Source organism: Arabidopsis lyrata, assembly GCF_000004255.2.
Source record: "Arabidopsis lyrata subsp. lyrata unplaced genomic scaffold ARALYscaffold_4, whole genome shotgun sequence".
In the NCBI taxonomy this organism is placed as follows: domain Eukaryota; kingdom Viridiplantae; phylum Streptophyta; class Magnoliopsida; order Brassicales; family Brassicaceae; genus Arabidopsis; species Arabidopsis lyrata.
In genome coordinates, this window is record NW_003302552.1 from 996,052 (window position 1) to 1,011,468 (window position 15,417).

Sequence of the window (15,417 nt, forward strand, 5' to 3'; positions counted from 1 at the left end):
ACAAGTTTACAAAATCAAACAACGAAAGTTCGCCTTTTAAATAAGCCAATCACACTAATAAAATAAAAATATATCGGTATAGTAGTATTATTATTTGTTGCTTATTAAAATCTAGTAGTACAAATTTTGTTATATAGTATGTACTTAGTACTTTTAGACTATGTACGTAAATGGGTGGTAATCACGTTAAACTATTTTAATTACTTATAATAATATTGAACTGCATTAGAATATAAATATAAAACAACAAACGAATGTATAAATATATTATTTATGAGCATTAAAAAAAAAAAAAAAAAAAAAAAAAAAAGAAGGCAGTAGATTCCCAAGGTTTCTTATGCTCAGTGATTATTATTTTTTGTTTTCTCAGACACGAGGAGAGAGAGATGTTGACCGGTCGCATAGTCAAAACAAAAATAAGTGGACCCACTAAGACCTCTTTTCAGGGCCCATTATGGTTTTCTCTTCTCCAATCCCCAAAACATGCAATTCTCTTTCAAACCAATTATGTTATTTTTGTTGTTGTCAACATTAAATAATTTCTTCAAACAAGGAAAATTCACATTAAAATCAAGGGATATAGCTTTGAGTATTATATGTGTCATCAAAATCTCATCCTCATCTTTTTTTTTTTAGGTTCAAAACTGATCATTGTATCTCTTTGTTGTTTGTTTTAGATTCTCTTCTATGCTGTATTTTTCCTTTATTAATATACTTCCAGTGAAAAAAAAAAGAGTTTTGAGCGTTATACTAACCATGTAAAAAGTACGATTTTTTAAAAATAATTTTTGTTAGTTTAATAAAAAGTATCGTTTTAAAGTTATTTTATTTTAAAAGTGTCGTATCTACTTTTTCTTTTTTAACAATTAGAAAATTTGAACCGCGGTTTAGATTAATTTTAGATTTATAAAATTTTGTATATATATTTTTAAAGTTTTATAGTAGAAAATCTTTTAAACTATGAGTTCGTTTTTACATTTTCACTATGATTTTCAAATGGAAGTTATAAATAACTTGTCATCTAAAACAAGAATTTTTTAGTTTAACTCATCTTTAATTAACTTGTTGTGTAGTGAATATAAGGGTGTCAAAATGTTTAACCCAACTCAACTCAACTCATTACCCAATGAGTTTAGAGTTAAATGAGTTGATGGGTTGACTCAACTCATTTAGTAAAATGATAATAATAATAATAATAATCAACATCACTATTATTTGGCGGGAAAATCACGGATTTATGTTTTTGGCGGGAAAATTACGGATTTACGTGGGAAAATTTTACATTCTCATTTTTGGTTAAAAATTATAAAAAATTTTGGCGGGAAAATCACGGATATATGTTTTTGGCGGGAAAATCACGGATTTACGTTTTTTGCGGGAAAATTTTACATTCTCATTTTTGGCTAAAAATTATAAAAAATTTTGGCGAGAAAATCACGGATTTACGTTTTTGGCGGGAAAATCACGGATTTACGTTTTTGGAGGAAAATTGCGGATTTACGTTTTCGGCGGGAAAATCACGAATTTATATTTTGATGGAAAAATTGTGTGTTCACATTTTTGGCGGGAAAATTAAGGACAATATTCAATCGGTTTAGAAGTTTTGGTTAGACTCAAATTGAAATCGGTTTAGAGATTTGAATTGGTTTAATTCAATTTAACAAAAATTGATGGGTTAAATAGGTAAATCATTGAAACCACTGACCCATTACAACTCAACTCATTTGATCCATCAACCCATTTGACTTAATAACTCATTTGATCCATCAACTCATTTGAATCAAAAATTTCAACTCATTAGGGTTCATGGGTTGAGATGAGTTTTGGTTGACCCTATGAATCTTGACTCATTTTGACACCCCTAAATGAATATATGCATAATCATATATCTTAAAAATTATTTTTAATAAATATAAAATATGTCAAAACAGTAATTTGTTTTAATGGAGAGTGTAAATTTTTTAGTGGTAAACTTTTATTTGTTATTGCAAATTTACAATAATCTCTATTGCATTATATAATATTTCATAACTTTTAACATAATATAATAAAAATATTTAATACTTTACTACACCTTTGAATACACGAAAAATCATAAACCTAGATTCTCTTTTTATTTCCTTTTTAATTATATCTCTGACATTCTGTAGAAAAAAAAAAAAAAAAAGTCCCTTGGAGCAAGAACATGAACTAGGGATGTCTCTCATCATCATCAATAATGACTTATTAATTTTGCCGCCTTTATGTAAGAGCTCTCTCTCTCTCTCTTATTTTCTTTTTTCCTCTCTCACAAAACTCTCATTTCCAATCCAATTTTTAGATTGAAAATGAGAAATCAAAGAGAGAAAAGAAATTTTCTGTAGAAAAAAAGGAACAAAACAAAAATAAAATAAGAACCTCAAATGTCATGAGTCCTTGTGGATTTGATTTGTAAAAGAAATGTATGACTCTTTTATTCTCTCTCATTGTTTTCTCCTCCTCTTGTTGCTATTGTTGTTGTTGTCTGGACTACTCTGTGAGGAATTTGTACATGACTCAACTGTTCTCTCTTCACTCTTATAGCTCAAACATGTTGCTTCCAACACTCCAATTGGACTTGCCGGTACCACTCTTACTGCTAATCGCGGCTGCTCCTGCGATAAACTAGTTCCCGGCACATTCTCCCCTGTGAGAGTTCTCATCAGATTCAAACATCTCTTCACTCTCTCCTGCTAAAGAAGGACAATGATCAAATTCTGATGAAATGTGTGTTATTGAAACAGTAAAGGTTTCGTCTTTCGCTATCATACCGAATGTTAATTAGCGAAAGCTACAAAATTCGAGTCTTTGCAACCATTTGAAACTAATATATTAGATGGGTTTACCTGTTTTACATATAGGAGATTAGACATCGCCTTTTCGTCATCAATGCATTCTGTTTCTCCTGAAATGGAGACAGACACTGCTGCTGCTGCAGCTATCTCAGAAGGCCTGAATTCTAAGAATTCAATTGCTGCATTCAATTTTATAAACAGAAACTCATTAAGCCTTCCTAAGCTAGTTGCAAACAAGGAAAGACTATTATTAGAGCTTGCTTTCGATCAATAAATGACGCACCTTTGGTGGTGTTTAAGATGAATCGCGACGATCTATAGATCAAATTCTCTGACACATGACCACTAATCTTGTCGACGAAATAATCAATGAAGGAGAATGGAGTTAGAGCTTGCAATCTCCAGTTCAATGTGTTGAGAACCAAAAGCTCCATCCTTTTTATTGTTTTGGCCTCAAAAACAAACTTGGGATCCTCCACCTGCTCATCAAAACCATTAGGAACAACAATTCAAGATTAGTTCCACTAAACCGCGATTTTCGATTATGATTATTCGTAACTGAGCTATTAAAGAACTAAATGTGTGTTGCACCTGTAAATCAACAATTTGAGGCACATCAGTTTCTTCCATTTTGGCTGCTAATGATAAGCAAGAGACAGCTAGCAACTGAACAGCCCAATCCTTGTCTTTCTACGCAATCGAAAACACACAAAACGGTCATCGATTGTCTCGAATATAAAGAAAAGCAATCCGAAAAGACGATGCAACTTACCGGCAATTCATAGGACGTTAAGAACCGATCCAAATAGTTCATGGATAGACATATGCACAGAGCTCCAAAATGGTAATGAGCACAAACCTGTGGAACAATTGGCATTAAAGACAAAAGAACTCAATTACTCAACTTAGATCAAAACCTCAATCTATTGAGAAGATCCAATAATAAATACATCAGAAGCCTCTCTAATAAACCCCAATATGAATGATCTATCAAACTGATCAAAGAACAGAACACACTTTAACTCAATCAAAAGCACAAAAAGAGACCAAACCAGATTTGAGTTATTCTCTTAAAACACAACACAGATCAAAAGAAGAAATCCCAAACCTTTAAAATCCAATCAAGAGCTTGGTTTCTAACAGACAAATCCAAATCACCAGAAAGCAATCTCTTAACATAATCAGTTCCAGGGCAGAACTCAATCTCTCTCTCCAACATCTCTCTGATTCTGTCTTCACTCAAGGACGATGAAGAAGAAGAACCCATCATCGGAATTGATCCGTTGCCGCCAAAGTTGTCGTCTTTAGTAAAAAGTTGATGACTGTAATCAATCTCGTTCGTAAATCCGCCGCCATAGTTGATATCATCGTCGTCGTTGTCAATGATCCATGACTCGGTGGTTTCACCACAAGCAAGATTCTCGGCCATGGGTTTGGTTTGGTTTTTATCTGTATTATTGATAGTCTCTTTAATCGTTTATTGGGGTGTCTCAAAGTTCTTGAGAGCGTTCGGACAGTAAAGTGAAAACTAAGGAAGCAAAAGTCATCAGAGATGGGAGATTTCTGAGGAGGTTTTGTCTCGAGGAACTGCGATTTTCATGGCAGGAGAGAAGAGAGAGGAGAGAGAGGGGCTTATACAGAGGAAAGTGGGTGAGTGTGTTTAGGGTAGAGAGGGGAGCGACCACTCCACAGACTCAAATGGAAATACAGAGAATATACACACTCAGAAAAATATGTGGAAATAAAAATTAAAATTTTAAATTTAAAATAATAATTTATTAGTAATTATCATGGGCATATAAAAAGTTAAAAAAAAAATTCTCATGCACATTTTAATAAAAAAAATAGTAAAACTAAATACGCTAACGAAAAAAAATTCTTGAAAAATAAATTGGTCATAAATGTTATAATTCTAGGAGATTACATTCCTAAAAAGCAAGATAGTTTTTGAAAAAAATATAAAAAATATAAATCAAAACCGTTAAACTTAGTTTTTACAAATTAAATATGTATCTTATTCATTAGTTCTAGTTCTTCTCTGAGATCATATATTGTTTTGATGTCGATAAAAATCACAAACCTCTCATAAAATTTTTTTGGTCTTCATGTCTTTGCTTGGCGTTTTGTAGAACTCTGAAATTGAAACATATGCTTATTTACTTCGGTTTGATGGGTTTTACTTTTAAGGTTTGAGAATCATTTGTTATTCATCGACATTGGTAACGTCGAGATATACTCAACTAAGGTTTGATTGAGAAAAAGCAAAACCTAATCAGATCTTGACCACTTCTAGTCTTGAATTCGAGTAGAATAAGCTGAAAAGGTCGCTCAACCGCTTCACATGTCACAGTAGATATAGAAAGTTGTAGATCGATCAATTGAAAGCCAAAAAAAAAAATACAAAGATAAGAAAAAAAATATTGACAAAAACTTAACCCAAAACAGCGGACCACCACCACATAACTTTAGAAATGAAATATGTCAACTCTAATCCAACCAACAGCGGAGTTGTGTAAACCTCCAACCTAATGAATAAAATTCTAAGAAATAACAAAATGTAGCCAAAACTATGCTCGCTACTTAGACGAATCATGTATAACTTCACTTATACAAAACACTTTTTATGTCATGTTTTGACATTGTTTTGAACATGTGTTCACAGCCTTCTTCAATTCCCAAACACCTAGTTATCAGACAAGTACTCCGATACAAAAGATATTTGCTATTGAATGATCTACTAACTTTAGAAATCTAACCCGCCTAGCATGAAAGTTGCTTAGTCTCAAATCAAGAATTATGTAACGTAACTCACTTTTATTAGGTTTTAACTGGGTGACGTATTCTCGGATTTCGCCCATTCTACATTGTTATGGAGCAGTCACGGTTATGAAAATTATATCCCGACTGCAAAACAACCGAAATAGGATAAATTAAATCTAAAATCGGTTAAACGGGGATTAGACTTCACGTCAACATACAAGCTGCGAATATGGTCTCAAGCCAAATCAGATTTTAGGGTTTCCTACATATTACTTAACACACAATTTTTGAAAAATTTTGTATTTGCGTTTTCAGCTATTCTCTTTCAAACTGACAACATTTATGATATTGATCATCTAAGGAGTGGAAGTGTCACTGCTGAAAAATAAAAAAAGAACTAAAACTTCATTTCATTTTTAGGTTCTTGAAATAAAACCCATTTGGAATCAAAATTATCAGTTTCATTTGGGTTTTGACAAATAAATTATAAAAACCTAGTAACAAGAAACTTATTTAACTAAAATTATATAGGTTTAACATATTTAAATATAGATTTTTTTTTTACATTTAGCTAAATATTAGTTCTTTTAATGTATTTTGGTTAGTTTGGTTCGGTTTTTCATAGTCCAGGTTCAATTCGAAATCGGTAAATTTGGTATAGATATGTATATATATATATTTCTATTTCGGTTATTTTACAGTTTGGTTCGGAGTCGAATTCGAGAATTTTGGCTCGGTTCAGAAATTTAGGCTAAGTTTGAAAATTTCGGCCAAGTTCGAAAATTTTGTCCGATTCTACTCTAGATTCATTACTAGTAAGTTTACATAAATGTGTTTTTCAATGCATAGAAGTACTTAAACCTTAAAAAAAAAAAAAGTATGATGACTAACACTATTTAAAATTTTGACATATTTATATATATATATATATATGTGCTAACTATTAGAGTTTATATTTACATGTGTTGTCTAAAACTATAGCCATGGGCATTCGGTTAAATCGGGTTAATCGGTTCGGTTTACTCGGTTTTTCAGTTTATTCAGATTTCTAAAAATCTGCCGAATTTAACCGAATAAAACTTCCGTTCGGTCGGTTCGGTTCTCGGTTTATTCGGTTCGGTTATAGGATTTAAAATCAATTCCGAAATAAACCGAATTTTATTCTAATTCGGTTTATTCGAACCGAATTAGACCAAAAATTAAAATAATGGGTTCAAATAACAAATACATTCAATTACAGACTACTAAAATAATGGGCGAAATAAAAGTAACAAGCCCAAAAATATCTAAATGAATCACAAAACAAATCTATTAGATTACAAGCCCAAATCCAATATACATTAGGGTTTCGAGAAAAGACGATGAGCGGCGACGACGGCGGACTGCGGCGGTCCAAGCCACCGAGAAGGCGAGAACCAAGACCACTGTTACAAACCGTTAATCTCTCCGCCGCTACTATCTTTCAATCCACCGGATCTGACAATATAACAAATCTCTAAACATCAAAAGACTCTATTTAACGAGTAAAACACATCAAAGACACTAACAAGCATAGATAGTACATGAAAAGTAAGTTTAACGGTAAAAAAGGAGAGCTTACAAGTTATCTGAATATCGCGAGGGATCGAAGGATGAAGAGCTTCGTCTAGGACACGATCTCAACGAAAAATAGGGAGAGTTGTAGAAGGTAAGAAGAGAGGTGGGGAAAAAAAATCTAAGAAAAATAGAAGAAGATCGAAGGAGAAAAGGAGAAAGAAAAGGATCTCTTCTTTGGCTGCGGGAAAAGAAAAAACAAAAATGACTTAGATCTAGGGTTTTTGTGTTTATATATGGTGTAGCCTTAAACCGAGAAAACCGATCGGTTACCGTCTGCCGAACCGAACCGAACCGATAATCGAAGTCCAATCATAATTTTGCCGATCGGTTATTTCTTGAGCTTGAAGTCAAACCGAAAACCGAAAGATTCGGTTCGGTCGGTTCGGTTTATTTTGGTTCAAACCGGACGCCCAGGCCAAACTACATGTTTCTGTTCTACAGATATACAGTAAAACCTCTATAAATTAATAACCTCTCTAAATTAATAAATTCTTCCGGTCCCGAGTTGGGACTAGTATAAAATATGACATAAATCGATAAATTAATAAGATAATAATTTTTTGAAAATCTCATATAAACATATGGTCCCATCGATATAATAAATTAATAATTATATAAACTTATCAATATATATATATATATGATATAAATTTATATATGTCATATTTGAATTACTATGATATATATTTAAAATATTCTATGTAAAAAATTTAATAAAATATGACTCTATTATTCGAAAAAGTTTTGTTGTTTTTTTAAACTTAACAATTGTTTCTCTACTTGTAATTAGTTTTTAAAAGATATTACTTATAAAGGAAAAAATTATTTTTAGATAGAAATATTTTTTAAAAATTGCAAAATTAGTAAAATCTCTCTATAAATTAATAAAATTTGCTAGTCCCAACATTATTAATTTATAGAGGTTTTACCGTATGTGTTTGACCACTAGATCATAATGGATCTAGTGGACTTTGGGTAAGAATCACGCTTGTTCCATTTTATATAAAAACACAAAAAGGTCCAAAATATTTTCTGGCACATTTTGAACTCTATGGTTCGAAAGTTGTAAGCTATTTCATATTTGTGCGTAAGCCTTTGGATTTTTGTGATCCAAGCATATACTCCCTTCTATTTATTTGAGCAATCATGATTAATTGCCTATACTAATCTCTTAGCTGGCTATGACCTAAACTACCCAAAATGCCTCTGTTTTTTTCCCTTTAGTTTACATTTTCCATCTAGCATCGCAGCCACCAGTCAAAGACTTATCAACACATTAATTATGCCAAGATTTGGAGCCTAATGGTCTTTGGAGAAATTAGAAAAAGATCTTTTTGATCAAAAATGTCTATCTTATACCTTTTCTAATAAGATTTGGTCAACTAGATTTTATAATGATGGAATATAGTCCAAAACTTCTAATTCAAAAAGAGTCTTTCTATTTACCCAAAAAAGATATTTTACATAAATCAGAAAATAAATTTTAGAAAACCCTCTTCTCCTTTGTTCTTCACGACACAACCTTTGTTCTTCACGACGCAACCCTTGTTTTACTAAGTATAGTTTTACTAATTGTTTGTGCCATTTTGAATTTGAGTTTACAACCCTCGTTTCTATCTAATTGTGGTATGAGAACTAAAAATGTGTCACAGAATGGACTAATACAACATTGACATCTTTGGTTTTATATAGATTAGTTAAAAATGTCTTGATTTCTTAGGATAGGTCCGGCTCACGTCTTTGACCATATAGATCTGGCTGATCTAACTTAATTGCGAACATACCTAGTTTTATATGAATCGATTTTTTTTTAATACGTTTTTAATCTTTTCTATTAATTCTAAAATTTTAAGAATATGAATTCTAATTTTCGTAGAACGTAAACAAAAAATATATTATCAAGATTTTCCTTTTTTTGTAGAAATATATTCGATTTCCCTAATTTTTAGATTTAGCTTTCTTATTTTTTCTACTTGATTCCTATCTTTATGGAAATTTATTTTCTAATTTTAGCGGAACATATATTCTAACTTGTAGAGAACATAGGTAAAGTGTAGAACATATATTCTATAAATCGTAGAACATAGAGTAATCCGTATAATATATGTTCTAAATTTCGTAGAAATATAGTAAACGGTAGAATATGTATTCTAAATTTCATAGAACATATCAACTTTAGAATTCTGAAATTTTTAGAACATATGTCAATTCTAAAATACGTAGAACATGTATAATGTCTAGAATACATATTCTACATTTACACTAACAATTTTTAACTATCTAAAAAATTACCAATTTTTAACGAAATCACAATAATATAGGTCGTGGATCTAAGATAGGTCAGAAGGAATTGTCCGTTGTAAAATCGTCTATGTAACAGTTCTCATAATTTACAATAAATAATAAATTCTGATGTTTAAAAAAAAACACGCTATAACCTTCTTGATAATTATTATTATTAATTTTTTTTTGTCAAGGAGCCGGCTTGATAATTCATCTTGTAAAATCGCAATACAAATTTCATCATTATGTCCTTTATCCGACTGAGAAACTGTATCCAACAAATTAAAATTCAGTTGAATTTTTTGTTTATGCCTACCACACCCATGACCCATATTCGAATTGATTGATCTACAGAATTCAGTCCAATCAGAGCCCATACATAATATATGGGCCTTTAAAAACCCAATAAGAAGTAGCTCAGAGCCCATCAACTAAAACCCTAAAGTCTTCCTCTATAAAATAACTCATCTTGTAGAAAACGAATGAGATCCGGCGAAAATTGAAAAACCCTAAATTTCCTCCGCTTCTCGCTTTGTGATTCACTCTTTTTTTTTTCTATTGTATGCGGGTTTCATAACCCTAGTCTCCATTAGTATATGTAGAGGTAAATCTTTAGTTGTTTCAGATTCTGTCTCTATCTTGTAGGGAATGTTAGAGATTAGCCCTGCTCTAGTGTTTTAATCTCGTGTTCTGTGTTCAATAATGAAGAAATTTTGTGAGTTTTCTTACTTAGTTATGGTTGCAATGATGAGATCTTATAATGAAATTGAAAGTGTTTACACTTAATGAACGGTCGACAAAAATAGTCGAACCTGAGCGGTTAGCTGAGCAACCATTTATATTTATCTAATTTTAAGACAAAGATCTGTTACTATGCTTAGTTCTATGTCTGTTTTTTTTTTGTTGCTATGATGAGAAAAAATATTTATAGAAAGCATTATTTTGATGCTTAATGAGTCAGCGATTATAATGTCGATCTGAGCGGTTAACTGAGCAACTTGAAAAACTATCACAGCCTCTTATTTCATTTATGTTTGGTGAATTTGTCTTTATATTTTGTGAACTTTTTTGGTGAATTTTGCAATTGTTATAGCTAATTGATTAGGAGTGACCAATCCCGGTCTAGTGATTATAAACATATGAGAGTAATATAGCTGAATATTTGGAAGTATTTCATTAAGTCAGTTGAGTTTTCATTGATTCATTACATTTAAGATTCTCTGCTATATTGTTGCACAATATGTTGTATGGCCAGTAATAATGTTGAAGAAAGACATGTTAACACTTTGATTGTGGAGTGTGGACAGGTCCACTACCAAAGACGTCGGCATTTCTCTTGAGACAGGAACTATCCACATCAAAAAAAAATTGAGTTATTTTGTTAGTGACTGGTTGTTGGGTTTGATTTTGATAGAAATATTTGGTTTGTAACATTTTGGAAGATTCCATTGCAATGTTTTATTCTGATCTTGTGTGTTTGTATTGTCCATTAGCTTTTCTTATTCTTTTTCATATATCTTCTAAAGTTTTACTTTCAAACAAACAAAAGGCAATGAACAATGGTCTATAAATGATTAGCTGGAGGTTATGTAATACACTACAGATCAAAGACTAGAAAGAAATCATCAACTCGATCCAAAAGAGACCAACTTGGGCATTACCAGTCACTTGTTGGTCCAAAAAAAGATTAAGATCTGCGTGGTACCCATATTTTCTCACGGGACAAATTTGACCAAACAAGTTATGAAATTAAGAAATCTTGGAGAAATTGAAGAATTCAATAGGACGAGCAGAGCATTTGAACCCAATACAGAGAACAAGATGAAATGTCAATGTTTTTATTATACACACAACCCAAAGACTCTTCAGAGAGTTAAAGACAGAAAAAACAAGGGATCATTTAAATAAAAGTGTAGCTAGCTACTTTCGTTCTTGCGCTACTTACTCCTTATTGTAATCAGATTGTGAGCTTCCGGTTTGGTCGATAGGTTTTCTTCCATCTACTAGGCTTTTCCAAAGCCATAATGAGCTTACAAAGTGAAGCTCATTTTGTGATGCGACATCATAATAAGAACCTGCTAAGAGAATGTTGTAACCTCTACATTGCAAAATTCGAAGAACCCTGAGGAAACCCTCCTCTTGTAAGATGTTTTTGGAGATAACCATCACATTTGGCACTAGTACAGGGTAATCTGAAGGATTGTCCAATGTCCAGAAAAGAACGTCGCTCATCATCCTATAAACTCTCGCACATTTATCTCCTTCGGGTACAACAATGGTTCCGGCAAGTAGAAACTCATCCCGGATCTTGTTCTTCTCACCATAAGCCTTAATTTCCACAATACCACGATAACCCTTTTTCGCAATAGCTGATTTGATTTTCTGATAAACCCAATCAGGATCGTGACCATCAGGGACCTGGAAATCCTCGACGTCCCAGAAAACGCATGTGTGAGCAGAGATCTTACGCTTCTTACTGGATAAATCTCTGCTCATAATTTCGACGGAGATTACTTGCTAAGAGAGTGATAATGGAGCGGAAACTAGAGACAACAAGAAGAGGACACCGAAGAAACAGAGGTTTTGATGAAGCGGACGAAGCTTGTTTGAGAACTGCCTCTTTACAAGGCATTAGAGGACTATTTATATGAAAGCTTAGCTTCTAGCTCCTAACGTAATTAGGAAAACGGAAAACCTAAATCAAATAAAAGTAAAATCCAAGATAAACAGAAAACTGCAGAGAAAGGGAAAAGCAACCAAGAAAAAATTAGAAAACGTTTAACCTTTGTGTGACACGATAAGGATGCTGCATCAGAGAGACACTACTGTTAGGGTTATTTAAGAGCATGATTAACAGTGGGTTCTTAGACAAATCTTAACTCAATCTTAGAATTAAAATAAATGAGAAAGTATGTTTTAAACTAAGGAACGTTCCTTAGTTAAGAGCTGAAATTAAACTTAAGAGGCGTCCACGTGTCGTCGGCTTATGAGTGGGTTGTCTTTCTCTCTCTCTCATTGTTAAGAGCTGAAATTAAACTTAAGAGCTGAAATTAAACTTAAGAAACGATCGTTGTTTCGATTTCGAATTGGGTTTCTGGAATCAAATCCACAAATTTTAGGGTTTCTACCGATAATAAACATCAAATTTCTCCCATTTCATCTGTGTTGTTATGGATTCAGATCGGATTTATTTGGTTTTCTTTGTGTATCAGATCTTAATTTTAATTTTGACTGTGGAAACCCCTAATTTTTGTAAAATGGTGATTTATTAGCGAGTATGTGAATCGCCATTTGATTTTCTTTCGTTGTTCTTGCGTGTTTGATTTCTAGTAATCCTTTGGTTCCTACTATCAACTAACCATTTACTTTCTAAATGCTAATCTCTGCTAGAGAGTTTGTCTTTCATATTTAGGTAGCCTTTAGTTTTTCTTTTAGGTTGTGGCATAATTAGCTTTGGGTTTTAATTTTGATGATCAATTACATTGCAATGTTGTACATAGTTTCTTGTCAATCTCTTTGTATCTGTTATTCATTGTATAGAAACAAGCCACAAGATAAGATGAAAGACATGTTCGGATTTTGAGCTGTGTGTAACGTCTAGGGGCGAGTGGCTTCGCCAAAGTATGAGAATCTTTGAAGTTTAAGATACTGAAACTGTGAACTTCATGTTAGCTTTAGAAGGTTTTAATTGGTAAAGCAAAGATTTTTGCTTTTCTTGATTGGTGTAATGTCTTTGTTGAATGGAATTATGAGAATGTGTAATGTATATTGTTGATAGGCCTCAGCGAAGCGGTTCAGAGTCACGGGTAGGGGAAGATTGTGAGGAGGAGATCCGGAAAGCAGCATTTGTTAGCTAAGAAGAACAACAAGAGGAAATTGCGTTTATCGAAAATGGTTGGTTTTCTTTAACAAGTATCTATTTCTTCAATCTTGTTTCTGTTTGCAAACTACATTCTTTTTCCCTTTAGGTTCATTGTTTGATTCTGCATATCGTGATGGATATATAGTTTTGTATGTGTGTGATATGCATTCATCTCTTTGAAGCTTTAGTGATTAACTGTGAGGTGACTCGCGTTGATGTTTCAGCACGAGGTGTGATATGGTTGGACAAAAACGAGCTCTTAGCAATAATGATGATAGGGCAGATGCAAAAAACTCAAGCTAGATATATAATCTGAGACTTGGCTGCTTCAGTTCTTGGTAGTAAATGCACGGTTTTGTTTTGTTTTGTTTGTCAAAACACACATTTCGAACTTCAAATCTCATCTTTCTTTGTGCATTTGACTCCCTGCACCTAGACATTACCATGACATCGAGATTCACTGCATCGGCTTCCATTAGAAATGTGATTTAGGGAGACATCTATTATCATTAACTAGTAGAAACAGGAAAGTAAAAACTTATGGCATCAATACGATGATCACAAGTTCAAGTTATTTCTTGTTTTGGCTATGTTCATTAGCAACTTCACTGCTCTGTTCTTTTCCCTCTTCTTTCTTACATGTTTAGCTTTGTATTCTGCTTCCATAATGCAGACCGAAGTGAACCGGAGCTCTATGACAATGTGATCGGAGCTCTACCATACTTGAAAGTCAATCGAAAGGCGATTTAAGCAGAGTAGGCTTGATCCTTTTCTTACATGCAATTCTCATTTTGTAATCTAAATTTGTGGTAATATCCTTTTGTATTGTGATATAATTTGGTCAATGAGTTGATTTTGTTTCATATTTGTGTCTTCTTTTTCTCGTCTCGCATGACAAAAACTATTCTAGGTGTAACATATACATCATCAACGATTATTAAATTTTCTATAATTATAATTTTAATTTGCAACGATTATTAAATTTTTTATAATTATAAATTTAATTTGCAACAATTATTAAATTTTCTATAACTATAAATTTTATTTTTATATTAATATTTTTTTTCTAACAACCACATGTTAAAGAGCCTACCATTAATCACACAAAAATCTTAACTCAAAAATACTATCTCTTAACTATCACTTTTACAAATATATTACTTAAATATTGCTAAGAGGTATTTTTAAGATACTATGGATAATCATGCCCTTAAGATCTCTCGAGTCTCCAACACAAGCCCTGACCTTATACGCCGTCGTTTCAACAAGAAAAGTCTACACCCTAAGATCAGAGCTCCCACATATACCAACCGTTCGATCTGTTTTTTATTAGTCACGTGTCAGCATCCTCACGGTTTGTTTATGAAGTCTTACTCAGCTTCGCAAGTCGCAACACCATCCTCTAGGCCTGGACAAAATACCCGGAACCGAATACCCGAACCGAAAAACCCGAACAATACCCGAACCCAATTTTTAAAAATACCCGAATGGGTCCTAACTTCCTACCCGAAAAAAACCCGAACCGAATCCAATACCCGAATGTACCCGAATACAAATATACACTTAAAAATATTAGTTATATTTATATTTATAATACCCGAAATACCTAAAATTACAATCATAAATCCGAATATATTAGGTATTTTAAATATTTTTGGTTATATTTGGGTAAAGAGTAACCAATGTATTTTCGAGAAATCGGGTATTTCGGTTAGATTTGGGTATATATGAGTTAAAAACCCGAACCCGACCCGAACCCGAAAATATTTCGGGTATTTTTGGTTATTTTCGGATATTTTACTTTTTTTTATTAAAATACCCGAACCGACCCGAACCCGAACCGAACCCGAACCAAATTTTTAGAATACCCGAATGGGTCTTGACCCCCTACCCGAATAGATCCGATACCCGAAAAAAAAAACCGAACCCGAACGGGTACCCGAATGCCCAGGCCTACCATCCTCATCAAGTAATATATTCACATATACGATCGCCCTTGGGAAAGCAGTGTGAAAGATAAGCTAAAAGCAGTTGCAATCTCCTCCGCTATATTCATTTTTGATTTCCACGACACTAGCATTTTTAGATCTATTAAAGAATATT

At 32.7% G+C, this 15,417-nt stretch overlaps 2 protein-coding genes and 3 long non-coding RNA genes across 10 annotated transcripts; 2 read left to right on the plus strand and 3 right to left on the minus strand.

Moving 5' to 3' along the window:
* Positions 1-2,199: 2,199 nt before the first annotated feature.
* On the minus strand, positions 2,200-4,520 carry LOC9314687 (cyclin-D2-1). Of its 2 annotated transcripts, none has more exons than XM_021029680.1 (6): positions 3,922-4,520; positions 3,586-3,672; positions 3,405-3,503; positions 3,097-3,292; positions 2,865-2,992; positions 2,200-2,708 (listed from the first exon to the last, which is right to left on the minus strand). In XM_021029680.1, exons 1-6 carry the CDS (start codon positions 4,240-4,242, stop codon positions 2,463-2,465), a joined length of 1,077 nt encoding a protein of 358 aa, XP_020885339.1. In that variant the 5' UTR covers positions 4,243-4,520; the 3' UTR covers positions 2,200-2,462. The 2 variants fall into 2 exon arrangements, with proteins under 2 accessions (XP_020885339.1, XP_020885338.1); XM_021029679.1 differs by having other exon boundaries at positions 2,200-2,711; positions 3,922-4,509.
* A 2,127-nt stretch (positions 4,521-6,647) lies between these two features.
* Positions 6,648-7,479, minus strand: LOC110229572. Its single transcript, XR_002332994.1, has 2 exons — positions 7,174-7,479; positions 6,648-7,049 (listed from the first exon to the last, which is right to left on the minus strand). It is a non-coding gene; the product is annotated as an uncharacterized LOC110229572 (long non-coding RNA).
* Positions 7,480-9,654: 2,175 nt separating this feature from the next.
* LOC110228836 lies at positions 9,655-10,966 on the plus strand. The gene is made up of 2 exons (XR_002332302.1): positions 9,655-10,056; positions 10,760-10,966. It is a non-coding gene; the product is annotated as an uncharacterized LOC110228836 (long non-coding RNA).
* A 136-nt stretch (positions 10,967-11,102) lies between these two features.
* Positions 11,103-12,287, minus strand: LOC110228835. The gene is made up of 2 exons (XM_021027016.1): positions 11,364-12,287; positions 11,103-11,247 (listed from the first exon to the last, which is right to left on the minus strand). Exon 1 carries the CDS (start codon positions 11,946-11,948, stop codon positions 11,394-11,396), a length of 555 nt encoding a protein of 184 aa, XP_020882675.1. The 5' UTR covers positions 11,949-12,287; the 3' UTR covers positions 11,103-11,247; positions 11,364-11,393.
* Positions 12,288-12,511: 224 nt separating this feature from the next.
* On the plus strand, positions 12,512-14,245 carry LOC110228839. 5 transcript variants are annotated; one of them, XR_002332311.1, is made up of 3 exons: positions 12,512-13,073; positions 13,231-13,346; positions 13,988-14,245. It is a non-coding gene; the product is annotated as an uncharacterized LOC110228839 (long non-coding RNA). The 5 variants fall into 5 exon arrangements; XR_002332312.1 differs by having other exon boundaries at positions 12,512-12,727; XR_002332310.1 differs by having other exon boundaries at positions 12,513-13,143.
* Positions 14,246-15,417: the final 1,172 nt, after the last annotated feature.